Source organism: Aphelocoma coerulescens, chromosome 2 (genome assembly GCF_041296385.1).
Source record: "Aphelocoma coerulescens isolate FSJ_1873_10779 chromosome 2, UR_Acoe_1.0, whole genome shotgun sequence".
NCBI lineage: Eukaryota > Metazoa > Chordata > Aves > Passeriformes > Corvidae > Aphelocoma > Aphelocoma coerulescens.
Genome location: NC_091015.1, coordinates 55,103,417 through 55,130,277, shown reverse-complemented (window position 1 = coordinate 55,130,277; position 26,861 = coordinate 55,103,417). Strand labels below are relative to the sequence as shown.

At 42.6% G+C, this 26,861-nt stretch overlaps 2 protein-coding genes across 5 annotated transcripts in view; one reads left to right on the top strand and one right to left on the bottom strand.

The window, feature by feature from the left end:
• The window catches only part of FKBP9 (FKBP prolyl isomerase 9), a 44,706-nt gene extending 43,230 nt beyond the window's left edge, over positions 1–1,476 (bottom strand). For 2 of the 4 annotated variants that reach the window (XM_069007566.1, XM_069007565.1), the window contains exon 1: positions 1,087–1,475. In XM_069007566.1, the coding sequence (XP_068863667.1) occupies positions 1,087–1,343 (257 nt within the window). In that variant the 5' untranslated portion in view covers positions 1,344–1,475. Of the gene's footprint in view, positions 1–1,086 lie in introns of all 4 variants that reach the window. The other 2 variants (XM_069007567.1, XM_069007564.1) reach the window with 2 other exon arrangements.
• A 17,510-nt stretch (positions 1,477–18,986) lies between these two features.
• RP9 (RP9 pre-mRNA splicing factor) lies at positions 18,987–25,531 on the top strand. Its single transcript, XM_069007563.1, has 6 exons — positions 18,987–19,226; positions 20,636–20,666; positions 21,438–21,567; positions 21,856–21,947; positions 23,385–23,446; positions 24,503–25,531. Exons 1-6 carry the CDS (start codon positions 19,024–19,026, stop codon positions 24,720–24,722), a joined length of 738 nt encoding a protein of 245 aa, XP_068863664.1. The 5' UTR covers positions 18,987–19,023; the 3' UTR covers positions 24,723–25,531.
• The last annotated feature ends 1,330 nt before the right edge of the window (positions 25,532–26,861 follow it).

The window sequence follows — 26,861 nt, the reverse complement described above, 5'->3', positions numbered from 1 at the left end:
CCACATTTTAGTCGGAGAAGTGCTGGTGATATGGCACTACTGGCATACTAAGTACAGTCAGCTCCAGATGGAGAACTGAGCTTTGAAGGACAGTTATTTCCCTAAGGCTGTAGATTTTCCTTGAAGCACAAGGGAGATTACTAGGATTACTGAAAATACATTTTGCTTTACTTTCTGAGTAATACTTTGATCAGTGGCAATGAATGAAGTAAGAAAAAACAAATAAGCTGTCAGCATCAGCAGCATCCTTCACAAGCTCCTGATCCCAGTATTTAGGCTTCCTGATCCCAAAATAACAGCAGGAAAGCAGCCAGGCACTGCACTGTACATAGGTCACATTTATTCAAGGATAAAGTATCCAAAAAATTCTATGTAAGTACAGTCTGATAATTCTTTTATTTCCGGCAAGGATAATGATTCAGAATCACTTGCATTCGAGGAGGTCTGAGCCTGGAGAAGATACAGGACATGTACATAACGAAACGGGCAGGAAAGCACTACTGTGAGAGACTGTGATACCATATACACTCCTGTTTACCGGGCTGAGGCTAGCTGAATAACCTTACGGTCTTCACTCTTGGAGCAGAAAGCTCCCATTCAGCGCCTTGGAGAAGCAGCTGAATGAACGTGGTGGAGATCCATAACGGCAAGAAAACTACTGCGAACTGGACTCAGCCACCGCAGAGGTCTTGCCCCCTGTCCCCAGTGGTCACACCCCAACTCTCTGCCTGCCGATTTCTCTATTTTCGTTTTGCCTCTGAATCGCGAGTTCTTTTACTTCATGTTTCAAAGACATCTTTCCATGGTGCTCCGGATGTCCCGCGTGCCCGTATGTACGACATTGCCCATCCTGCCGCTGACCTGCTTCAAACCGGTCACCACAAAAGCGCCCACGGGGCACTGCTGGGAAGAGCGGCGGAACGCGAACCGAACCTCAACCGCAGCCTCCACCCAGCGCCCCAATCTCTGCACATACACAAAAAAAACACCCTCGCGGGGGACGGCACCTCTCGCTCCCCTCCTCTCCCCCTCACGGTGACCAATCAAACCCCGCGGGGCTGCAGCCGCGGCGGGCTTGTGCCAGACCTGGAGTCGAAGCGGGTGCCGTCGGGGAAGGCGCCGAGGTAGTGGTAGCGCACGAAGTCTCCGGGGCGCACGGCCCGCGGGCAGCTCTCGGGCACGAAGCGCCGCTCGACGCCGAGCTCGGTGCCGTCCGCAGGGATTTCGGCGGCGGGCACCGGCGGCGCCTGACAGGCCGCCCAGCTCTCCAGCAGCGCCGGCAGCAGCAGCAGCAGCGACCCGCAGCCCGGGCCCCGCCGCCGCACGGCCGCCGGCCCCGCCATGGAGCGCAGCGAGCGGGACAGCCGCAGGGCGCGCTCGGCGAGGAGGGGAGGAAGGGAGGATGGAGGGAAGGGAGGGAAAAGAGGGAAGGGAGTGAAAAGAGGGAAGGGAGTGAAAAGAGGGAAGGGAGGGAAGCCGCCCGCCCCGGCCCACCCGCTCCTCCTCCTCCCACCGCTGCAAACTTGCAAACGTGGATTAAGAGCTCGCCTCCGGGACGGGGGAGGAGCAGCCCCAGCGCCAGCTCCCCCCGCCCGCCGCGGCGCTGCGCAGTCCGGAGCACAGCGGGGCCACCGCCGCCCCCGCCCCGCGGCCGCCCCGCTCCCTCCCCGCGCCGGAGGTGCGACGTGGCGCTGCCCCCGGCCGCCTTCCCGGCGCTCCTCCGCTCCCGAAGGATGCACGGGAGGACCCCGACAGTCGTAAACACGCAGACACAACTCCGCCATTTCCCGCAGGTTTTCCGCAGCTCTTGGGAGCGAAGCTGGGAGGGACCGAAAACTGACCCCCTGCATCAGGGCTTTTTGTCACTCTGCCTGCACACGTAGTCCGAGCACGACTTCGAATATTTGCAAGTTTAAAGTCTCATCGCAAATATTCCACTTTAGATCAAACCCCCAAAGATAGGAGGCTGTGTTGGCAAACGCGTATTGATGCACACCAGTGCTGTCACAGGGATTCGCAACTCCCTGGCAGGGGACCTTTACAAATGATATAGAGAAAAGACATAATCACTGAATGTTTTGGGTTGAAAGGGACTTCAAAGATCATCTGGTTCCAACCCCCTGACATGGGTAGGGATATATTTCAGTAGATGAGGTTGCTCCAAGCCCCATCAAACCTGGCCTTGAACACTCTCAGGGATGAGGCATCCACAACTTCTCTGGGCAACCTGTGCCCATGCCTCATCACCTTCACAGTAAAGAATTTCTTCCTAATATCTAATCTAAACCTACTCTCTTTCAGTTTGAATCCATTCCCCCTTGTAAATAGTCCCTCTCCATCCCTCTTGTAGGTTCCCTTCAGGTACTAGAAGGCTGCAATTAGGTCACCCTGAAGCCTTCTCTTTACCAGGCTGAACAATCCCAATTCTCTCAGCCTTTCCTCATACGCGGTGTGCTCCATCCCTCTAATTGTCTTGGTGGCCTCCTCTGGACTCTCTCCAACAGGTCCATGTCCTTCCTGTGCTGGGATCCTAGAGCTGGATGCAGCACTGCAGGTGGAGTCTCACCAGAGCAGAGCAGAGGGGCAGAATCCCTTTCCTTGCCCTGCTGGCCACGCTGCTTTGGATGCAGCCCAGGACACATTCGGCTTTCTGGCCTGCAAGTTCATGCTGCCAGCTCATGTCCAGCCTCTCATCCATCAGCATCCCCAAGTCCTTCTCCCCAGGGCTGGTCTTGATCTGCTCATTCCCCAGCCTGTGCTATACCAGGGGTTGCCCTAACCCAGGTGCAGCACCTTGCACTTGGTCTTGTTAAACTTCATGAGATTCTCATGGGCCCAGTTCTCCAGCCTGCCTAGGTTCCTCTGGATGGCATCCTGTCCTTTGAGTGTGTCAACAGCCCCGCTCAGCTTGGTGTTATCTGCAAATTTAGTGAGGGTGCACTTGATCCTTCCACCAATGTCCTTAATGAAGATATTAAATAGCACTTGGTCCCAGTACAGACCTCAGAGGGACACCACTTGTCACTGATGTCCATTGGGACTCCGAGCCATTGACCAGATGGGACCATCCAACTACTTACTAATCTAACAGTCCACACATCAAATCCATCTGTCGCCCATTTAGAGGGAATGATGTTGTAAGGGACCATGTCAAAAGCTTTACAGAAGTCCAGATAAACAACACCCATAGCTCTTCCCTTGCCCATTCTTGCAGTCACTCCATCACAGGAGGCCACTGGGTTGGTCAGGCAGGTGAAGATGCCCTTGGTGAAGCTGTGCTGCTGTCCTGAATCACCTCCCTGTCCTCTGTGTGCCCTAACACAGCTTCTAGGAGGATCTGTTCCATGTTCTTCCCCGGCACAGAGGTGAGGCTGACAGGTTGGTAGTTCCCAGGGTCCTCGTCTCTACCCTTTTTAAAGATGTCACCTGGGACTTCATGGGCTGCCACGACTTTTCAAACATCATGGAGAGGGGCTTGGCAACTATGTCAGCCAATTCCCTCAGGACTCTGGGATGCATCTCATCAGGCCCCATAGACTGATACATTCAGGTTCTTCATGTGGTCATGAACCTGACCTCACAAGCACTCAATAAGATATAACATCCAAGAGGAATCACCATCCCAGTGTGCCAGCAATCCTCTTCCCCTCTCTCTTTGATCTTGAACACAATGATGAGGAGGAACTTAGGTTTTTCCTCTGTTATTCTAACTGGTTGCAGTGAACAAGGATGGGAAAGCTAAGCATCTGCATGTGAAGCACCAATCCCAAGCAAGATTAAGTAAAATAATGCAATATTTTTGAAAAGCAGAGAAATTGATGACAGCAGGACTGGGGCAACCAGTTGGAAATGCAGGCACCTGAGGAATACCATGTAAGAAACACCAATGATAAGATTTTGTTACTGACAAATTATTAAACAAGCACAGTGTACTCTTGGGTGGTCTACTTGCAAGTCCATGAAAACCAGGGAAGAGGGTGTGCCTGAGCACTGCAGCTGGGGAGACAACAGCCCACAGGCCCAGTTGCCCACTTTTTATGCATCTACCGCCCAGCTCTACCACCCAGCAACAGAAGGGATGCAGTCAAAGAAAAGGTTTTTTAAGTGCATTCAAAAGTGCTCTTGTATAATATCGAGGTATTTCCAGGAAATGGGTGCTGCTCGATGACCTAACCAGTGAAAAAAGTTACCAAATTGGGCAGTTATCTAAAGATAACAAAATTTGTGGCTACAAATCACATCCTCCTTCCAAAAACAGTCAGACTGCGCATTCCAAATCGGTCTTTTAAACAAGCAATGTAAATTGTCTGGCAGTTGCCTAGAATTAAATAGCTTATTTTGATGTTGGTTTATGTGGACACAATTTATTTTCTCAAGGAAAACTCATAGTTCACCATTGGAGTATGTTGATACAACCAACATAAAGATAAAGTTTACCCTGAATTTGGTACTTCTTATTGCCAGGCAGTGACACAACCTTTATTTTTGTATGTTTATTTAAGAAGTTCTATGTTTTCAAAACAATTCCTTGGACGCTTAATATTTATGCAGATTTGTATTCATTACTCTTCACCTGTGTCAATAACAATTCTCCACTTCTGATGTAATTACCATTGCCTCAAAATTGCTCTAAGTGTTTCCAGTTTTATTAACTCCTAAAAGAGCCACATGTCCCTTCTGTGCTACCAAACCTGCTCACTTCATGTTTCATTTCCATTTGCCCCATGGCTCATGTGCCACGTGCCTCTCCATAAGCACACACAGAGCTTAAGACAGCTGTGAGCCAGGAAGGTGCATTCCTTTTTGTCCCCCTAGTTTTGTTCACAGAGGTAGCAAATATGCAAATCCAGTATTTTCCTTAGAAATGTCAATTTAAACATTTTGCTGTCTTTTCAAAGCACATACACAGGCAAGCACACACACACAAAGTCTTATTTATATGTCAGTTTGTTTGAACAGCTTGAACCCAGCTTCCCCAGAAGCATTTTGGGGATGCTGATCTCTATCAGACCTGTTCTTCAGTCAGCCTGACACACAGCAATGGCTAACACAGTGTGAGAAGGGTGAGAGAAAAGCACAGACATGCCCGAACCTCCTAGAGAAGCTGGTCCTGGAAGGAGGATTATCCTTTCCAAACTTTAAAACACAGTGCAGCTGAGGTCCAGCCTCCCTCTAAAAAGTTAGCTTTAAGGAATGTCACAGGTCAGACATTATATGAGGATTAAGGAGCTGGGATTCATGCCTTTTCATCTTTTAGAGTACACAATGTGTCTCATGTAATGTTAAAGGGGCTGCAGCTCTCCTAGCTTTGAGCTATGTTTTATCAATCTAAAACAGATTTGATGCTGTTCCCAAATCTTTTGGAAGGGCAAGGAAGTAAAATGTCAGCTCTCATTGCCTCCCCATGTATCACAGCAGCATTACCTTTAAGTGTGTCACACAGAGGAGAAATCCAAGAGCTCATATTCCAAGAAGGTAGATAAGAAAATTCCTTCATACACTACTTGATACAAATCATGTCTCAGAAGTACTGAAGACAGCTGAGGAACATGCTGATGAGTCACTTCAATTAAATTAATTTATGGTAACTTGGGAAAAGGAAATAGAGCCTCAGCTTGAGTCTGAGGTAGGAAAGACACCACTGGTTTGTAACTTGAGATGCTGCCCTACTCCTTGGAATGTGCTTGAAGCCAAGCACCAGGCTCCATCATGGGATGGAGGGCCTATTGTAAATGAAAATGTTTGCAGCACATTTGGTCACATAAACACAGGAGGAGTTGTGACTAGTGAAATATTCTGCTGAGTAGCTGTTGGACTTACTCACTACTTAACCACCAACTGTTGTCAATTACCCCTCACACAGCTACAATTACAGGCCCAAAGATCAGATCCTGCATGCCTGAAGTATGTATCTATTGTGCTTTGATCCAGAGGCTTTCTAAAACAGTAGCATACTGAGACAGAAAAACACAGAGAGGATTTGCAATGTTTTCTAAATACTCTATTATAGATCAAGGAAAACAGAGGTAATCCTTTTTTCTTAGAGTATGTCAAATACTGCAGCTTGCAGATACCTTGAAATTATTGCAGGCAAATTTAGAGATAATTAAGATACTAGAAGTAAAAAAGTGCAAACAATGGAAATCAGTTTGAACTGATTTGAAATCCTGTTTAAGAAGACATCTATCTGTTTTTAATAGGTAGGTAATATTCATAAAGATCAAAATATACTGCTGGTTTTGGCTGTGCAATCTGCTGGGGGCTTGTGAAAAGGGACTCTTAATTATTTTTATCGTCTGCAGTTTTCCACAGCTGTTCATCTCAGTATGTACTCTCTTTCAAAATCCTAAGGAGCTTCTTAGAGAATAGTTTTGGGTTACAACTAATGTGAAAAAAACATTGTGCTGTCTCTGCTGAAGCAAATTTCACAAGAAAGGAAAAAAAATGCTTATTGTAACTAGGAAGCTAATTTTTGCTTCTAAAGATCTGTAAAGGTTGTAGAGCTCTTCAGATATTTTGAAGCAACAATGGAAACACTGGTTTTAACTATTAAATATGGCTAAATTATAACCACAGAACATTCTCAGTAAGTACTGGTTTTAGTAAACAGGATTTTGAAGAAATACTATTTCTATTTTATACAGCTACATGATTATCCCAGAGCACCTGGAACCTGAAATACCTCTTTGCACCCAAAATATTGTAATACAAGTTCTATCAGTCACACATAATTTAATTGCGTGTAATTTATTGTCAGTGGTGTGAGTCATGAGGGACTGACATGACCCTAAATGCCTTTTAGTGAGTGACCTAAGTGATGCAGGTGACTTGGGCTTCTTTCTTCTTGGTGAGCCATGAGAAATACTGTGGAGCTCTTCACTCTCCACAGAGAGTCACAGTGGACTAATCAGCCGGCTTGACAGGCTATTTAACACTCAGCTGTTATCCTGATTTATTACTGGTAGTGGTTTAGCAGTGAACATAAAGAAAGAGGATCAGAGAACTACACTCTAAATTGCTGATACTGAGATACATTTCACTTGCTCCAATCCATCTTCAGTTTATCTCTACTCCACCTATTATTGATGTTCTAAGGAAAGTCAAACAAACAGAGGATAACACTGCAAACCAGTGCTCTCTTCTAGACCCTGCCCTGCCAGGAGGGTCTCACATGCTGTAGGTACTCAGCAATTCCTTTGCTGGACATCACAGCATAATGAGATACTCCAACAGAGCTGTCTTAATTAGTGCTTATGAATAGCCCGCCATTCCAAATGTGCCACGCTAAATTACTATCCGAGTGATTTAGTAAGTCTGGCTCACTTCGGCGGAAACCAGTCAGACAGCACTTACAAAAGGCACTGCCACCAGAGATTAGGCAGTGGCTCCCAACAGCCAAACACAAGGATAAATTACAGTTGACTGTTGTCTTCCACCAACACTGATATTGTTTGTAAGGCAAAAGGCTGTCAAAAGCATAGGCCTGGATCGCACACTTCAGAGGCATCAGTCACGGCTTCTTTTGTGTTTGCACTGCAACTGTTGTAGTTTGCACTCTACTAGAAACAAACAAATAACTAGCAAACCAACTCTGGGCAAAACTATTTTCTAATTACCCTAGAGTGATGGTGTTGGCCTCAGTGTAGAAGTGCCAGTGTAAAACTGCAGAAAAACTACCCTATGCATCTGGCTTTTCCTACCATTTCTCACAACTATATGTATTTAAATGTTACAAATTTCCATTCAGTGTTGATGCATTTATCAGGCATGATATATATACGTGTATTTTGCAACAAAATGCCTTCACCCTCATCTCACAAAAAAGGAAAGGGTTTTCAGAAGTAAATACTCTTGAAAGTAGAGACCACAGAGGTTAAAACTCACTATTTCAAAGTAAGTATGAAAATCAGTTAGCAGATTTTCAGAAAACTTAATCTATGGAGGGGCTAAAATTTAAAAAATCTGGTCATAAGGGACATACTGAATGTAATGTAAGTAGCTGAAAACAAAAAGAGAGATGTGTTGGATAAAAAATTATTAAAACTCACCTAAACTAAAGCATATTCTAAATATATTGCAGGTACCCACAAAGCCAGAGAATGGTTTTGAAACAATAGACTGCTTATACTAAACTGCAGAAAGACTTGGATACTCCTAACGGGGACAACAGATTCCTATTCCTAAAGGATACATGTAGTTAACGACAGGCTTTCCGTCTGTGGACTTGCCATGCAGAAGTGGCAAGGAAGCCTGCTGTCCACTGGCCTAAATTCTCAATGAATAGGGATTTGCATCTGCAACGGAAATGATCTAGGAGACTGCACAACGAAAAAAAAAAAGAGCTATACTGCAGCCTTCTGCCATACAAAATGTGCAGAACAGTCAGTCTCACTGAACCTTCACATGCAGCATGAACAATCTCAGAATTGTGTGCAGAAAGATGTGGTTCCTGCAACAAGGGTCACACTGGTTTCCTTAAATGCATTAAAAGCAATCAAAAAATTACTCATAGTTTGCCTATTATAAAGGGTCTTCACTCAATCAAAACAGAGGGAAGAAGAATTATGTACTTATTTGAAGACTAAAAAGCTTTTCAAGAAGCACAGTAGACACGAAGGTCTGAAAAGCAAATTGGATAACCAGTGTATTGTGCCTAAGTTTTATCATGCCTGATCTGTACTCTGTCCACTAGAACTGTTACAGCTCCATAACTAAAAAATAATAATGTTTTGTTCCAACATTCTTTTAAACAAAGCTGCCTTAATAAAGTTGGTTTGCAAATTAGGTGTGGACTATGACTCCTGCTCAGAAAGACAGAACCCTTTTATCCAAGCTCCAGTCTAACCCTCACCCCCACATCCACCCATCCCCTGCCCATAGCATTTTCCATATAAAACGCCTTCTGAAAGCTGCATGTGTTGGGAGGAGAAGAGAAAATGGTTCATCTGCAAACAACCTGGCACAAAACAAACTATGCAAACTTTCCTGAAATGTAAGGGTATCTGTTCCACCAGGGGTACAACCTGCTTGCATTTTGAAATGAACACACCGCAAGCTCACTTTGCGTGTCTTGGGTAAAAGGACTATTTGCAGAAGTGATTGGAAAAGAGGCAAGTAAGGTCAGTCACTTCTCTGCATACCAGCGCTGTAGCTGCCAGAGGCCACTGCCTAAGCAAACTGGAAACAGGACACCTTGTTATTTTTCCCCTCCTTCATTAATATTCACATGTGAATCCCCTGGGAACTGCCTGAAGTTCGTAGGCGTTAACGAAATAGTGCTCACTGGTTCTTGTTAGTGTGTGTAAGCATTAAAGCAGGTGCTTACCAGGAGTCCAGTGCAAGAAGATTGCAGCAATCTTTTCTCCTAATTAGTAAGCATTTAGTGACCCTTGTGTGAATTTTTATTAACATTTTGCATTTCAAGGGAGAAAGAATCATGTATTCAGACATCAACTCCTAACACTTCAGTTTTACTAGAAATGTCAAGGTTCTTTTGGAAGCAGATTCACACAGATTTGTTGGATATGTACTGCATCTGTGAGCTTGTTCTTAACAGAAGAGTCCATCTGTATAGCAACTTTGGGGTGGTATTCCAATAACTTTTCCAGCCATCTGATTTGTGTACTAAAGAACAGTTTTAGGCCCAGGCTCACAAAATTGGGGACTTTTACATTACACAATGATCTTTAGGTGTTGGTAAGATCATTCTGAGTGCTGGGCATGTTCTAAACCCATTCCTGGTTTGCTGGGCTGTTGCAGCACAGGTCATAGGCTTTGTTGCCTGCCTTCTCCACTAATTGTTCCAGTCAAGTTTTATCTGTATGTCCATAGGGTTCCAACCAAACATCCCATGCAATCTAAGTGGACTAAAGAAACACTCCATAAACATAAAGCCAAGAATTAAAGTCTTAGCAAATGAAAGAATTGTTATTATTAGTCTGGCTACAATCATGCTAAGATTTGTTGTCCAAATTAGCTAATAACTGCAGCTAATTGAATAATGATATAACGAGAACTACTATACACAAAGTTAATATTATCTATACCTTTCTCTGGTCTCATGTTCCCCTTTCCAGTGGGTTCAAAAGTCAATAAAACCAGGCTTTAGGAAAAGCAATGGCTGGTTGTAGTAAGTTGTCAGCATCCTAAGTTCTTTGCCTTGACTACAGTGATAATATTAAGGATTTCTTCTTCCTCTTTGCCAGGAAAACAACGATGCACGTTTTCCCCTCCTCAGTCAAGGTCTGCTTGGGGTCATTTTTCATGTTCACTATCAGTCTGTCAACTTGCTCCTTCTTTGTTGGCTCACAGTTCAGTCTTACATCTCACTTTACTGCAGGTTATAGGTTTTACCTATATTGCAGGTAAACCACAAAATCAATTGACTCAACTGCTAAGGCTTCATTTCTTTAGTGATCTGTGGTTGACAGTCTGTGCTTTGTGTCTGTGGTCCTGAGGCCCTTTACCATCCTGTGCTTGAATTTTCTTATCTCGTACTTGCATTTTGGGAGGCCCAAAACACCCTGGTTTTTTAATCTACAGCCTTCAAGCTGTGGTTTCCAGATAGCTTAACTAATGTTTTATGAACACAGCCTAGCCACCTGTAGCCAACATCTACATGTTTTGGCAAGAACACTGGTACTTTATTAAAATTACTTTATAACTGGGCAGAACACCTCTTATTTCTTAGTTTATTCAAGCATGACCAAAAAGCACCATGCAAGGCTGGCAGGAGAAAGCCCTATTACAGGGTGCTAAATTGATTTTTTTTACACACTCCACAAATGACAAATAGAAGCATAGGCCATGCAGAAATCTGCCTAGATACTGAGTGGACCAAGAGAGAGAGTGGTTTTTTCTACCTACAATGATATATTTATCCTTCAATTTCTATATAATTACAGATTGACAATAACTTTCAAGCAAAAGTAACTATGAGGGAGTGTTCCTGGATGTCATTCATAGCAAAACTAGCATAATGGAACAGAAACATAGAAGTTCCTAGCCCACCACTGGAAAACATTACTTCTGTGTGTTTGGCATGAGTTTCAACAGTCCCATAGGAGAATTCCTTTCTCATTCCTGTCAGAGACACTCCTGGGTCAACTTTCTTAATTTATCCTTGCTTCATTGCTGTACCAGTGCTACACTACTCTTTCAATATTACCCTCTTGGGAGGTGCAGGTAAAGAAGAAGGTCTAGAACTGTGAGTTTCCATTCCTTTCATTCCAGTCACCTAGAAAGCTGTTGGTGACCTGACATATGGGAAGTATGTTAAGCTAAAGAGCTGTGAATTTTGGATAGTTTTGAAAAAAACTACAGTTAAATGGGAACAGCTGCTTTGCATGGAACTAACAGATCAGCTGTTTTAACAAGAGAAAGTCATCTTCCCATTTAATAGAGGTGGCAAGCAGAACCAAGAATCTTTGCCTTCAGCTTTTTAGATTACATTTTTCATCACTTTATTTCTGCAGTTTCTGTGACCCATTAGTAAACACTGGAGCCTTTTTAGGTTCCACTGGAAAGTTGGCAGCTCAGAGGGGACATACCAAGGACAGATGCTGGCACTGAAGATGCCTATTTTACTTGATACGCTGGGCATCGTTTAAACGGGGACTGTTTTATCAGTCACTATATTATAGAGAGAAAATTCAGGAAAGGAATCTGCTTTTCCAAGGGAAAAGTTCTTGTAAACCAATCACTGATTTGAGAATATAGCCAAAGCTCAGAAGGAGGAATTTCCTGCAGCTGTGAAGAAAACCAAAAACCAACTGGCTACCAGGCAAAGAATCTAGCTTTGATTCTTACTTAGTCAGTAGCAAAACTCCTGCCAACTTTGATGACAGTAAGGCTGTAACCACTAGGGGTTAAGAAGCAGTCTATATATATATATATGTATATATATATGTATATATAATACAAGAGGAACATTCAATCTGGAATAATTATCATCCCTCTAATAAGGGGTTCAAATTACAGCAATTCTGACTCAAACTTTCATCTGTAAAAAACAGATAAATAGAGAATTATGGATTTCATTGCATTTGGCTGTTTCTTGTGAAACCAAAGTCCTGGCCACTCAGCTTGGGCACAAATGATCCCACAAAGGATGGTATGGTTTGTAAGAAGTTGGGAGACCGTGCAAGGGTTGTCAGCCAAAATCTCCCTTCTCTACTGTTATATAACATGCCATTAGCATCTGAATGCTCCTACTGTTCACACAGTTCCCAAATGGGACCAGTCCTTACTCAGGTAAAGTCCCTTGAAGGTAAATAAAACTTTGCCTCTGTAATGATGTACTTGGGGCTCTCCATTAGCAGAAGAGACAACATGTTGCTCTCTACAAGTACCTGAAAGAAGGTCGTAGCAAGGTGGGGATTGGTCTCTTCTCCCAGGCAACCAGTGATAGAACGAGAGGATGCAGCCTCAAGCTGTGCCAGGAGAGTTTCCACTTGGACATCAGGAAGAATTTCTTCATTGGAAGGGAGGTCAGGCATTGGAACGGGCTGCCCAGGGAGGTGGTGGAGTCACCATCCCAGGAGGTGTACAGGAAACGACTGGACATGGCACTTAGTCCTCTGGTCTAGTCGGCAAGGCTGTGATCAGTCTAAGGTTGGACTCAATGATCCTGGAGGTCTTTCCAACCTTAGTGATTCTGTGATTCAATGTCAGTGTATACACAGAGGTACAGCACTATATCAAGAGTGTACTACACAAATATACACTCATCAAATATGAAAAATTTTTATTTCTGGGAAAAAAAATGCAAATGTCACAACACAAAATGTCTGGGACTACATATGGTTATTTGTCTTTATTTATAAAGACCAGAAAACAAAAGGCAAAACCCAATGAAAAATGTAAGTTATACAATGATTTCATGTCCTTAAAGATTTAAGTGAATTAAAATAATGAAAAATAATTAAAGAAAGATTCTTTTCACTGAGTGGTGGCTTGAAGAGATGGTATGCATTACACTTCTGATGGAGCAGGGGACTTTACAAACTCCAAGTGATCAGTAAGATGGTATCTCCACAGAAGGATGGAGGGAGTTCCTCAGTGCAATCATCTACCAAAGCTTTGGAGGATAGAATTCACAAAAAGAAAGACAAACATTCCTCTTTTAAGTTCCAGCTTATCAGTCTTTGGGATAGATCCCATGAAAAGATTTGAGTGCTCAAAAGGGGATGTAGCTGTTCAAGGGACTTCAAATTAAAGCTGCAGTTCAAACCACTTTGCTCAACTAATTTCCAGAGATGCTTCCTTGCTTAGCTATAAAACTTCCCTGCAAGTGCACATTTTTGAATTAACTACATAGTAACCTAGTCTTTATAGAAATAAACAGTTCAATGCTTACTTCACACCTGTGCTTGGTTTGAATCCAGCTTTGATGGAAGTTTGATGTTCTTCTGCCCAATTTTCCTAAAAGGCTTATTTTGTACATGTAGACATGTACAGATAATATCAACTACCAAGAGGATCAGGACTGTACAAAATGCAGCTGCAGCCATCATGTTCTTCCAGACATTTGCTGCTGGCTTAAGGCCACAACTGCCTGTCTCACACACTGTCAAGGCATCTGAAGGAACTTGTTACAAGATAAACCCCCACATCAGGAACTTGAGGTAAGCACAGAAGAGAAGAATTTGCAACAGGAAGGAGCTAATTCCAAGCCTAATGGAGGTAAGGCTGGTTAGTACATTCTGGTGAGGCATCTCTCAATAACTGGATCGTAACACTCACTCACTCCCTTTATGTGATGACATATGGCAGTGAACACCACCGTAAAGGTTCAGGTGTGCAGGAACACTTCACTGCTGAGCAGTATCGTTGTAAATATGAGATTAATCTGAGAAGCAGGAACTAGGAGCACAATATTGTCACCTGGTGCAATGGTGCTAGTCAGGGAAGAACAAGGCTCTGGTCCTTGCTTAGAGTATTGATTTTGTATCTCACAGAAAGACATAGAGTTTCCATGTTTGGATGGGCACTCCTCTTAGTGTACTCACAGCCAAATTCACACTTGTCATTCTGGCCCCATGAATCTCAAATGCTTCTCTCTACTGCTTCCAAAGAGTGAATTATGAATAGTAGGTGGCCCCCACTGATGTAGCTGTTAGCCTGACACTTTGGGGGTATTTTGTCCCAGTGACACAGAACCTCCCATCACTGAATACCCAGACCAAGGAGGGAACCAAATCTAAGTCTCTCATTTTCTAATGCTAAAGTAGTATCAAAAGAAACTGCCAGCATTTCCACTTCAGAAAAACTATTCTCTGTAAGAAAGGATGTCAGCACCTCTCCTCATAGCTGAGGTTCCCAAGTGGCTAAAGGGCCACTGCGGTTCTGAGACAGCCTTCCCTGTAGTCAGAAGTGGCCCAGAGCTTAGACTCACTCTATTCTGAATGTCTCCAGTCATCTAGATTTGGGCAGCCATGGGCTGGCCATTCTGGATTTCGACTGTGCTCTGCTCAGCCTGCTGCTTCTTCTGGATCCCATTAGGAGGTGCTTAACTTCCCATGAAGCCTAACACGGTTTCTGGATTCCTCTCCCATGCGTAATATCTGACACATAATAAGAAACAGATCCTGGCCCAAAGCTCTAGCCAGCCAAAAATGGAGAAAAACAGACTGGCTGACATTCTGCCAGGGCTACACTCTCACAGGAATACTGATGCCCATGGGATGACATAGATGTAAGTTAATTTGGTCCCAGTGCTATCGCTTGTAACTGAAGCATTTTAAAGTTGTAGTGGACGCCATGAAAAATAACGGCTTTCAGATACTTCATGTTGCAACAGCAGTTAATGTTTCTGCTCAGATGTTTGGATGAAGCTGGAATTACAGTGCCATGACACCAGTGGTAAGACAACATTTCCCCAAAAAATTAACTTCTTGAAATGGCTGAAGCACTATATTCAAATAAAGGAAAAAAAAACCCACCCCGTAACTTCAAATAAGTCTCCTTCTATGTACCAGGAACCAGATCCTCAGTTAATATAAACCCTTGAAATAGAGTGGATTTAAGCAATTTACAGATGCCGAGCATCTTTCCTTCAGAATACATAGAAATTAAAATAACAGGTTTTTTCCTACTCCCTCCTTTTCACAATTCATTTTGTTTTGATCTTTCCTAAGGACTGATATGAAAACAATTGTCTTCTTTGGTAAGTGTGCAACACAGGAATCCAGGGTTTCTTCTCAGCAAAAGAGGGGAAAAAAGAAACTCTGGAGCTACCTACAGTTTTAAATAATCTCCTCTTACTAAAAAAGCCTGACCTTGATACTTCTAAGGGTAATAAAGTGATAAAGTTCATTTCTAAGACAGATGAGAAAGTGCACTGAAAATTATTTGTATCAAACTGAAGAAAGAACACATTTAAACCACTGTGTCTAAGCAGATTTATGTATCTATTGAATTTTACCTCCTGTGTGCCCCATAAAGTTATTGCAGTAAAGATGACTTCCAAATGTCCTGATCTGATCAGAAATTACAGCCTGGGTGTACAAGCCACTGGGATGCAAAGAACACAGCCAAGATCCCACTGACTTAACAGTAAGAAGAGGATTATATATACTATGGTCTGTCCTTCTGCCTCCATTGCAACCCCACACTTCTGTTGAGACCATGCACTTAGCTCCTGAATTTGTGCCAATTATTCTGTCAAGGTTGAAGTCATTGAATCTGAGGTCATCTAAGCCAGGCCCTTACCTGCTCCAAACTGGCAGAAGGCTTCTTACTTCAGCCAAGTTAGGACAGTCCAGAGTGTATGAGACTGGCGGGGTTTCTGGAGAACTCCTGTCTCTTTTGCTATTGCACACATCTCCCGCAGAGAATACCATTCATAAACTGGAAACACTCCATCTTAGAATCATATTAGGTTTTCTGTCACTGTCCTATCATGCTGGAAAGCTGTTCCATAGTCTGACTACTCTGCTGGTTTGAAAAAGTGAAGTAAAAAGGTACTTGAAAATAACAACACTAGCCTGAAAGGGGGGCCAAAAACCTCTATTATATCACTTCAGTTTGCTTCCAACATAAAGTCTCTATTTACCAGGCAGCAGTCCAGCTGGTCCCTAACTATTGGCAATAGTTGGTAACTATTGCCATTTCTCTAAATAGAGTGAAAAATTGATCATGTGTCTCATCTAAGTTCTTTCAGACATTTTAAATGTAATTGCAACACATAAAACTATTTCTCCTACCTGACTTGTTCCTTGAAGATACATGACCATGTAAGGGAGTGATTGCAATTTGACATGTTCCCACACGCTAGGAGTGTCACAGCAGCAAATCTCTTAGCCTCCAGCAAATATCAAGTCATCTACTTAACCCACTTCACAGTGGGTTATATTAACCACATCATCTTGCATTTGCCTCATACACAGATATTTAACTCAGATTAGCAAATAAACTGATTTCGCCTCTAAGCCTTTAGACAAGAGGTCTTAATGGAGTTTTGCACCTCAGGTCAGCTGCTGTGATTTGCCTTTTCAAGACATGCCAGCAGTTCAGCCTGTTCTTCTGAGTTTAGGCCCAAGGAAAGGCTATCAATAAAACTCCCCAAAGGCCTGCTGCAAAGGAAAACACACAAGCTGTCTACAAATCCATGGGATGAATGAAAATGGTTTACTCACAATTTATGCACCATCTCATAACAAGTCAGCCAGATGGATAGGTTAGAATCAGTTTATGTAGAGTAGGAGTTGGGTTTTTTTGACAAGTATATCAGCAAGGTTATGTTGCTTTGCTGCTGAGTGTTGCTCTGTCTTAGAAAGGCTGCTGCATTCTTTCCAGGGCCAGTAAACCTACAAAATTTGGTGCGTGAAATAAAAATCTTCATCAATAGTGTATATTAGTGTCATGACATGCAAAAGCTAGATTATTTTGTTTAAACTTTAAAATAAGCACCTTTTGCCTTGAAAAGGACCGTGATGATTAATTGGACAAAAATAGTTTCCTGGGATCTGAAGTTACAATGGCAGCCACTTAGGTGAATGCAAGTGAGAAACATGACATGTGAATGTTCATCCCAAATAAGGTTTTAACAAGTAAAAGCTAAAATAATATTCAAGTAGTGCTTGATTAACAATACTACATTGTTAAATAATGAGTATCATTGCTTTTTCCCTTGTAAAAGATAGGCATTCTCAGGACTATGTTTGTCTTACCGCACTTCAGAATCACAGGGTGCTGTCATAGCAATTACCATTCTTTGCCTTTGATGTGCATTTTTGAAGCACTACAATAACCACAGTTAAAAACACCTTCAATTCCTGACTTCTAAGATATATTTTTCTGCATTTCACTCATCTCTTAAGCAATTCCTGAAATCTCATGTGCCCTTGAATTTCAGCATGATACAAAAGTAGAAATTTAAACTTTGCCTTCCCAACACTGACCTACCTCTGTTGCTCATCCTCCAGCAGAGAGATCACAGCCGAAGCAGGAAACTGCAAAGGCTGGGGGTAGATTTGCTCTCTAGGGGTGCTCATACACTGAAGAGAAGGTTGCCCTTTGCTTGTCAGCTAGGTCCCACTATAGCAGCATGGCCCTAGCCAGACCTTGCTGGGTTTGCTTCCAAAGCAAAGTCTCTATTTAGAGACTTTTTGGTGCTAGAACCTTGTTCTGTAACCAACATGTACCTTCCATGGCAGCAACCCACCCATTAAAAAAAAAGTAAAAGAAAGAAAAACCAAACCCAACTCTGAGTGTTTTGGATGCTGACCTTCTCCTCCCTCTAGTCACATGTATTTTGGTCAATGGCAAGCATAGAATCATAGAACCATAGAATGGTTTTGGTTGGACAGGACCTTTAAGATCATCTAGCTCCAAATCCTTTGCCATGGGCAGGGACACCTTTCACTAGACCAGGTTGCTCAGTGCTCCATCCAGCCTGGATCTGAGCACTTCTAGGAATGGGACATCCACAGTTTCCCTGGGCAACCTCTTCCAGTACCTCACCACCCTCACAGTAAAGAATGCCCAGTGAGTACCATGATGGGGCCTTCCTTGCATACCCAGCCCCTCTGCCCCAACCTCAGGGGCCCCTCAGCTGCATCCCCAGCTTGGTGAGGGAGGCAACCCCCTCAGCCTTCCCTCCACTCTGGAGACACCTGCTCCCTGACACCTCGTAGCCAATCCACTGCTATATTCCCCCATGCGTAGCCATACACCTCTCAGTCCTGGTGTGTGAATCACAGAAGGCTTTGAGTTGGAAGGGACCTTAAAGATCATCTAGTTCCAACTCCCTGACATGGGCAGGGACACCTTCCACTAAGCAAGATTGGTCCAAGCTCCATCAAACCTGGCCTTGAACACTGCCAGGGATGGGGCAGCCACAACTTCTCTGGGCAACCTCTGCCAGTGCCTCACCACCCTCACAGTAAAGAATTTCTTCCTAATATCTAATCTAAACCTACCTCTTTCAGTTTTAATCCACTCCCCCTTGTCCTGTCAGTACACACCCTTGCATAAAGACCCTCTCCATCTTTCTTCTAGCTCCCTTCATGTACTGGAAGGCTGCAGTTAGGTCACCCTGAAGCCTTTTCTCCTCCAGGCTGAACAATCCAAATTCTCTCAGCCTTTCCTCAAAGGAAAGGTGCTCCATCCGTCTAGTCAACTTGGGGGCCCTCCTCTGAAGTTGCCAGAACAGTTTTATGTCCTTCCTGTGAGGGTGACCCCAGAGCTGGATGCAGCACTCCAGGTGGGGTCTCACCAGACCGGAGTAGTGGCCCTCTCGCAAGAGAGGAATGATTGGGACGCTGGTAATTTTTTTACTTTAAATATCGGTGTTTTGAAGGCACAACACTCCACACGTTACTCGTAACCCCCGGTAGGCGCCGGGCGTGCCCGGGGCTGCGGCAGCAGGAGCACAAAGCCCAGCGGGCTCCCTGAGGGGCGGAGCGATGAGGGCGGCCCGGCCGGAGGAAGTCGGCGCTCGGCCGGAAACCGGGATGCGGGGGGCGGGAAGGGGGCGTCGCCGCGGCCCCGCCGTCCGCCGCGGCTCTGCCCGCCGCGCCCATGGCCCAGCGGGCGCCCAGGGGGCAGGGGCAGGACGAGGAGGAGGGAGCGGAGGAGGAGGAGGCGGCGAGGGGCAGCCAGGCGCGGGCCAGGAGCCATGCGGAGCCCGCGGCGAGCGGCGGCAGGACGCAGGACCGGCATGAGAGGAAGCGGAAGAGGCAGGAGGCGCAGCAGCTCCAGAAGATCCAGCACCTGGAGTCTTTGTAAGGAGCGGAGGAGGGGAGGCTGCCCGCGGCTCTCGCCTCGGCTCTGCTCTGAGCACACCCAGCCGGCATTTGGGGCTCGTTTCCAGTGCAGGGTTTGGGGTTTTTTGGGGGGTGGTGATTATTCTGCCCCTGTACCCTTAAGGGTGAGTCGGCACAAGGGCTTCGGGGCCACTTGCAGAGCTGCTTGGTGACTTACGAAAGGCTTGTTGGGGCACAGAAGGAGCTCTCCCGGGTTCCTCCAAGTCTGAGATGCAGCATTGGAGCAGAGGTTGTTCCACTAGAACGGACTAAAAAAAAACAAAAAAAAAAAAAAGAAAAAGAAATTGGGATTAAAAGGTGATGTAAAAGGTTTATTTTTTTTTTCTTTTCCACGTGGAAGTGAAAATCTGTTTGTTATTAAATGCACCAAACAGCACTCCGAAGCTATTGTTATAAAGATGGGATGAACATACTTTAACCACCTTTTCCGTGCTGTTTTTATTGTATTAGTATGATTGTGCCTAGCAATCCTATAGGTGTGTAGGGGTGTGTGCGTGTGCACAGCTAAGGCAGTGAAATATTGCATATGCCATCAAACCTATGGCCTAAAATGATGCACAGCCAGTACAGATGTTTTGTGTCCTGCTGAGTTAATACGTGGATAATGTCTGGAAAGTCCTGTTGAAAAGAGTCTTCCATAAAGCAGAGGATTTCACGACTCTAGGTTTACACAGTGCTATTCTTCATGTGCCATTGGAAAACAAAACCAAAAAAATCTCTGTCCTCTTCTAAGATCGCTCTACCACTTTCTCAGTTGCTGTGTGCTTTATGTAGCACCTGTTTGTTACTTGGATTTTAATAACTGTTTTATTTACTGTTAACCCCAAAGAAATGCTGCAGAAGATATGGTACTTTGGTCAGTAGGGTTCTGTCTTTAGGTTTAATACATAGAAGATGATGAAATTATTATGTATTAGGTTTGGCTGGCAAAGCTAGATGTAAGGAAAAGTCTGGCTTGACATTTTCAGCTGACTATGTCTATGATTCAGCAGTGCTGGGGTAAAGAAGTTTGGATCAGTGAGACCTCGGGGAAGGGTGCGGCAGAAAACGAGTAGAGAATTATGCATTTATGGTAACTGAAGCTAAATCAAATATACCACATATCCACAGCAAGTAGTTGTGCTCCCACGAGAATACGAATCTGAAGGATTATTTGCAAGAGAGATATACTAATATGATAAATGCCGTCTCTTGGTCAGCTTGCTGTATCTGTGTTCTGCTGTAGTTCTTGGATATTAGTTATGGGGTAAAATTTAAGAAAAAATGTGAGCTGAAGGTTTTAACTCAATACCACTGAAAAACTGTATTTTCTCAATTTATTTGTCTGTGCGAAGCTGCAGACTAACAATATTTCTATTGCTTTTCAGCTATGAGAAACCACCCCCTGGGCTAATTAAGGTTGGTAAATAGCAGTAATTTTTTAGGATTATGAGGGATTTTCACAAAACCTGTTCTTTAGGCATTTAAGTGTCTGTGTTACCTATATAAATTACAGAGACCAGTAACTGCTTCCCAGGAAAAACTCAGAGAATCATTACAAGCTGACCTCTTTGACTTGATGATCCAGAGTGAAATGGCCAGAATCAGACAGAAGGAGACCAGGACTTTAGTCATCTCTTAGCATACTTCATACAGTATTTAATAGTGTGGATAGAGGGGAGCCATTAACAGAAAGCAGACTTTCAGTTTGAATGACATCTTTTCAGGATTCTTCTCTGTTGCTTAGGCTGAAATACTTCTTTCATCATGATTGTTACTTTTGCCAAATTTATGTAGCTAAGACATAAGGTAATGCTTTTAACCTAAAAAACAGGGCTTTGTGTTGTAAAGGCTTCCTTGTAATTATTATGTCTTATTAGCAGGAAGAGGATAAAAAAGTCTCTGTGTTAAGTTTCCATTTAAATTATTTATTTAAATAAATTACTAAAATAGATGGGAAGGAATGAAATTCCTTTGCAGTAAAGTTCTGGCTGCAAAATTCAAGGGTGAGAAAAAAAGAAATGGTCAACTATTTTAGATCTTTTGTGTATTACAAGGAAAATAGTTATGGGGAAAATATGTTTCCAGTTCAGTGAAGGTCTGCACACTTGAAGTATTAATTCTTGCAAAGTTAAAGAAAGGGAGTTATTTTATTTTAGGTTGTCCTTATCTTTCTTTTTTTTTTTGTAGGAGAATGAAACAAAACCAGAAGACTGTATACCCGATGTACCAGGCAATGAAAGTGCACGAGAATTCCTGGCACATGCCCCAACAAAAGGGCTTTGGATGCCTTTGGGAAAAGAAGTCAAAGTTATGCAGTGTAAGGCTGAAAATATTCCAGATGTCATTGGACCGTCATATATCCATCCATTTACCCTGGGGGAGGGCAGAATATCTCATGGACAGATGATGAAGTGCAGGTAGCTTGGCATCATATTGATAAAAAAGCAACCAGTATCTTGAAGGCTGTAATAGCCTTGTATTTTATGGACATTACATTTATCAATGTACTATGTTGAAAATATTTTGCAGAAATGTGGTTTTGGATTTTTATACTTCTTCTGATCTGTCTCAGAGGTGCAATTCACTGTTGCTTCTTTTTTTCAAGGTTGGAGATGTAAACGTTATGGACACAGAACAGGAGATAAGGAGTGCCCATTCTTTATTAAAGGCAATCAGAAATTGGAACAATTTAGAGTAGTGAGTACCAATATTGTAGTATTATTGCTTGTATTTTTAATACTGATAATGCATAATCTTGCAAGTGAAGAGAAGCCTGTTAGATGATGCTTTATTAAGGACTTTTCCTCTGTCTCTAGTATAATATAGATGCCGAAAATCTCCTATTAAAGAAAAAGCTACAGATGTGGTTGGATGTTTGACTACTTTGCAGAAAATCTACTCTTCAAGAGGAAAATTAGTGATTTTTACATGTAAATTGGAAATCTTCAAGAACCTCTTTCAACCATTATATTCATTTTTTGTGATTAAAATGTCAACATAACAAAAAATGTTTAGTCAAGCTTGGGCTGCCCACATTACAGCTGCTTCAAGCCTTCTGCTCTCGCTGTGAACAACCACATCATGAATGCTGTTGTCTAGGTCTGTAATCCAGTCATTGTCTACAAGTGTGATCTCTTGCTACATGAAGCTACATCTCAATTCTGCAGATTCTTCCTGTGTGATCTCTTTAACTGTTTCTGTTGCTCTGCATCATTAACCTATATTTCAAACTATTATCACTTCATGTCTTATGTCCTCATTTCTATCCTTGAAAAATGTGATCTCAGCTTAGTCTGTCCAGATTCTGGGTTCTGATTGTATGCAACTGCAAAGAGGATTTTTAGCCCTTTCCCATGACCAGACTGCCTCTATTCTTCATTTTCCCTCAGACTTCTTTGTTGCATCAAACTCTAGTTGTGTATCCAAGGCGCTTCATGGTGTATTCCCAACATCTTTCATTTGCTCCTGGCGTTTTAATCCCTACCTCTGGTCAGCATCTGCCATCTCTCCTCTCTGTTGGACTTGTTTGCTTAGTCTTCCAACAGAAATGATCACCCCACCTTTTTCTGCATTCTTGCATGGCATAAACTCACCTTAAATGTCCACAAAGTTTGTTTGCTGTCTTCATTCACAGCTATCTTTTGCTGCAATGCCCATTTAATTTAAGATGGTTTAAGAACCAGTAATGGTAGTGCATAGCATGATAGGACAACTCCAGTTTCATTATCCATATGTATTATGGATATTTGCTCCTGTATTCCTGTTTGTTTATATCCAGTTTTTTAAAATATTCTATAAGGGTACAGCTCATAATTTTGAAGCTGAGTATTCCATCTATGTCTGGCTGTTCCCACAGATTACATGTGGGATTCTCATAGTTGACTGTGATTGGAGAGGTAGGGAGATATGTACCTAAGGAAAGTCCCCATCATTGGAGATGTAGCTAGATAAGCTTTCTCTAAAGCAAATACACCAGATCAGGTGAACGATGCTAAGTCTGAGAGTGAATTAAGAGCTTGCTAAGCGTATTCCATCTTTTGATAAAAGCCTCTTGCATTTGGTTGCTTTGGTTTATTTTTTTAGGAAATAAAACCATTAGCAATAACACTATATTTCCCATTTTCCATTTTAAAGGCACACGAAGATCCAATGTATGATATAATAAGGGAAAATAAGCGTCATGAAAAAGAAAAGAGGTAAGTGTGTCTGTAGTAAACGGCATTTTCAATTTAGCTTTTGTTTTGGTAATGTGGTACTAATGTATAGGTGACCCTTTTATATAAGCTTCCTTTTAGCTCAGAACATCTTTTTAATGGCAGTTTCTCTATGTTGACAGATGAAGGCATTTCTGCTTTCCAAATAATCACTCTTTAGTATTTCCTATTGCTTTAATTCTTTAGCTTCTGTATTTTCCCCCAAAAAAAGTTTAAAGAGGAATGGCATGTGTTTATGCCATAATATTCAGATACTGAGATGTAGTTTTGGTTTAGGTCTGAAAAAACAGTTTGATCTATTTTTTTCTTTCACTGACTTCACTGAGATGTTTTCTAAAATGTGGTATGTCAGAATGCTTTCAGTAGAAATGAAAGGGGGGATTTAGCTACTTCTAGGCACCTGATATTGCTACTTTTGTGAGGTCATTATTCAGTATATAAAGTGGCAGTTTTTAATGCTTCTTGCTTGAACTGCATCAGTGGTATAACTATAGGCAGCCCAGAGAACAGCACTCTTGGAGAGGAATCCTTGAAGAGGATACAGAAGACAACAATAAAATAAGCAAATACTTTGTCCCTATTTGTCAGTAATCCTTGACAGTTCAAAGGAAGAGTGCCTTTCAAAAATAGTTCTGCATCCAGAGTGGAGCCTACTCTGTCAGCTTCACTGACATCCTCTCTGTATCAGCAGGGTAGTGAAAGTCCTAATATCATAATCCCAATATGCCTCTGTATGAATATCTTTTTATCACCAAGTGGGCTGGTGATAACTTTTGCCTTATTATTTTGGACACATAAATAAGCCAATAAACTGGTCTGCCTTTCCTATCCAATGGGATGGAAAGCCCCTGAAAGCAGAACAGCTGCTTGAGTTGCTTTTATCAGTCCGTGATATTATCTGTAACGAGAATGTAATTAAGCAAAAGAGGAACTGTTTGCCCTCCCTTTGCATGCAGCTTCCATTCCTCAAGCCAGGAAGGAAAGACAAAAGCTAGGATAAATTACTAGAAGTAATTCATTCACCTGTTTAAAACACAGGATACAGCAACTGAAGCAGCTCCTGGAGGACTCTACCTCAGAATCTGATAGCAGTGATGACAGTGATGAGGATGATGAAGATGGCAGCAGCTCTACTTCCTCAGAACATAAACACAAGAAGAAAAAGAGAAAAAAGGAAAAGAAAAAGAAAGAAAAAAAGAAGAAGAAAAAGAGGAAGCGTAAATCATCCAAATCTAATGAAAAGTCAGAATCTGACTGACAGCAGTCACCTGCTGCATGCTCATTGACCTCTCTACTTGTGAACTGCAAGGAAAGATCCAAAGAATGAGGAGGAAAACACCAGAAAGGGCTTTATTAAACTTGGAACATACATGTGTATGCATACAGCATCCTACACTGGCATCCTCTTCTGCCCCTCTGCAGTCAGAAAGAAGAAAGCTGCATTAAACCATATCTGTGTGCTGTAAAACCCACACTGTGGGTCATCAGTCTTGGGCAAATGGGGCCTCTGCATTGCTGTCCATGACCAGCAGCAGAAAGCAGCGACCACCAAGGGATCACGGACAAATCTGCAACACTAGCAGACTGTCTGTTGAAGTGTCTTTACTCCATGAAGTTATTTTATTATGTACAATGCCTGATTGTAACAGGACTGCAGTTTGCACCATGCAGAGCACTGAGAGTTCATGTACAGTGCTTATAGTGAGCAGGTTGTACTGTATTTTTTTCTCCACATACATGCTCAAGGTCTATGTACTTATCTTATATTGGCAGCTAGGGAAATAAAGAGTACTGCTGCAGGGGGAAAAAAGGTAATCAAGGGGATTTACTTTGAGACAAAAATGCAGCATCAGCAAGACTCAATTTTTTTGTGTGTAACAAAATCTCAACATCACCACCATTAATACACAGTTCTGAAACATTTAAAGTGAAACATCTACAGTGTTTAAACCACAGAAGTGGGAGCCAAGTGTAATGATGTTAGATACTCAAATGTAAAGAGGTAGTGGGTTTAGTTATTTTAAAAGAGGTGTTTCATGTAAGAAATTAAAAAGATTAATTTCTGCATATTCTTCACTATCAGTTGTTTTGATACAAGTTGAGGGAGGTTTCCTTTTAAAAAGGTTTAGGGGTAATAAATTTCAACTTACTTTTTATGTTTACTACATTTGATGAGGTAACATTTTTTTGGATCATCCCACAAGAATATAAATGTGTAAGGCTCTCAAAATGGTTTTTAACTATATGCATGAAATCACAAAGCAATGGTAAAGAACTTGTAAGCAGGAAGAAGAGGAGGTTTTGTGTACATAGTAGACCTTATGTACTGACCACACTTTTCTTTTAAATAATCTTGCAAACTCAGCTAGGAAGATGGAGATAGCTATAAGCAGCATTACAGTAAGCAACTCTCTTTGAAACCTGAAGGTATATTGGTACAGAGCTGTAACTTGAGAAACTAGGTGATGAATATTGGTACTGGGCAAAAGGAAAGAAAAAACTAGACTTGGTTTGAAAGGACTTCCATAGAACTTAGTCTCTGTGGTTATACTAAGATTGGAAAAAAACCCCACATGATAAAGTTCTGGTAGAGTGAACATTAACAGTGAAATCAAAGAACCATAGACTAAAACGCATCTAAGATATTTCTTTATTTTCTTCAGAGCTTTGGAAGAGAGGACAAGGGAAAGTATAAATGAAAATGGTTTTTCTCCTTCCTACACATCTAAGAGTGATTTAGTAAAAATAACCCCCCCCCCCTTCCTTGCCAGTCATTCACAATAGGTTCTGAGGAAAAACAAGATAAGCAAGGCCTACTTACAAAAAGCTTCTTTATCAATTTCCCAGAGCTTGAAGGTGGAGTTCTATTTTAGCTTGTATTTAGCAAATCTCCCTGTGATGGCATTTACTGCTGACTGCTGGTAGTTCCCTATATCAGCAGCATCATCAGATTCTAAGGCCCTTGCTCTTTTACCAGAATGAGATTTAACAGCCGAAATAGCATAGGGAGATCAATAATGGACTGATTCTCTTGGCCAGGGCTCTGAGCAACCTGGTCAAGTGGGAGGCGGCCCTGTGTGTGGCAGGAGGCTGAAACTAGATGATCTTTACAGTCCCTTCCAACCCAAACCATTCTAGGATTCTTGTATTGCCACACTTGGTGCTGAGATTAATACATTTATAGATTCTTGAACAGATGCTGGAGGCCTGATATTCACCTCATGCATTCCAAGGGAATTCTTACTTAGGCTTGTCTGGAGCAGGGGTAACTGAAGATCTCTTCAGTTACCTCAGCTTTTGTCATTTAAAATTGTTCTAAAGCTTAGTTTAATAAAAACAAACTCAGTTTTCCTTTGCAATCCTCTTCCTTGCTCATGGACTTTCTCTTTGTATCTAC

Excerpts from the sequence above, each read along its gene's own strand:
- RP9 (XM_069007563.1), top strand. The coding sequence starts at position 19,024 with ATGGCCCAGCGGGCGCCCAGGGGGCAGGGGCAGGACGAGGAGGAGGGA. Across the intron at positions 19,227-20,635 it reads ATCCAGCACCTGGAGTCTTT|CTATGAGAAACCACCCCCTG; the intron begins GTAAGGAGCGGA and ends ATTGCTTTTCAG. Across the intron at positions 21,948-23,384 it reads AATTGGAACAATTTAGAGTA|GCACACGAAGATCCAATGTA; the intron begins GTGAGTACCAAT and ends TCCATTTTAAAG.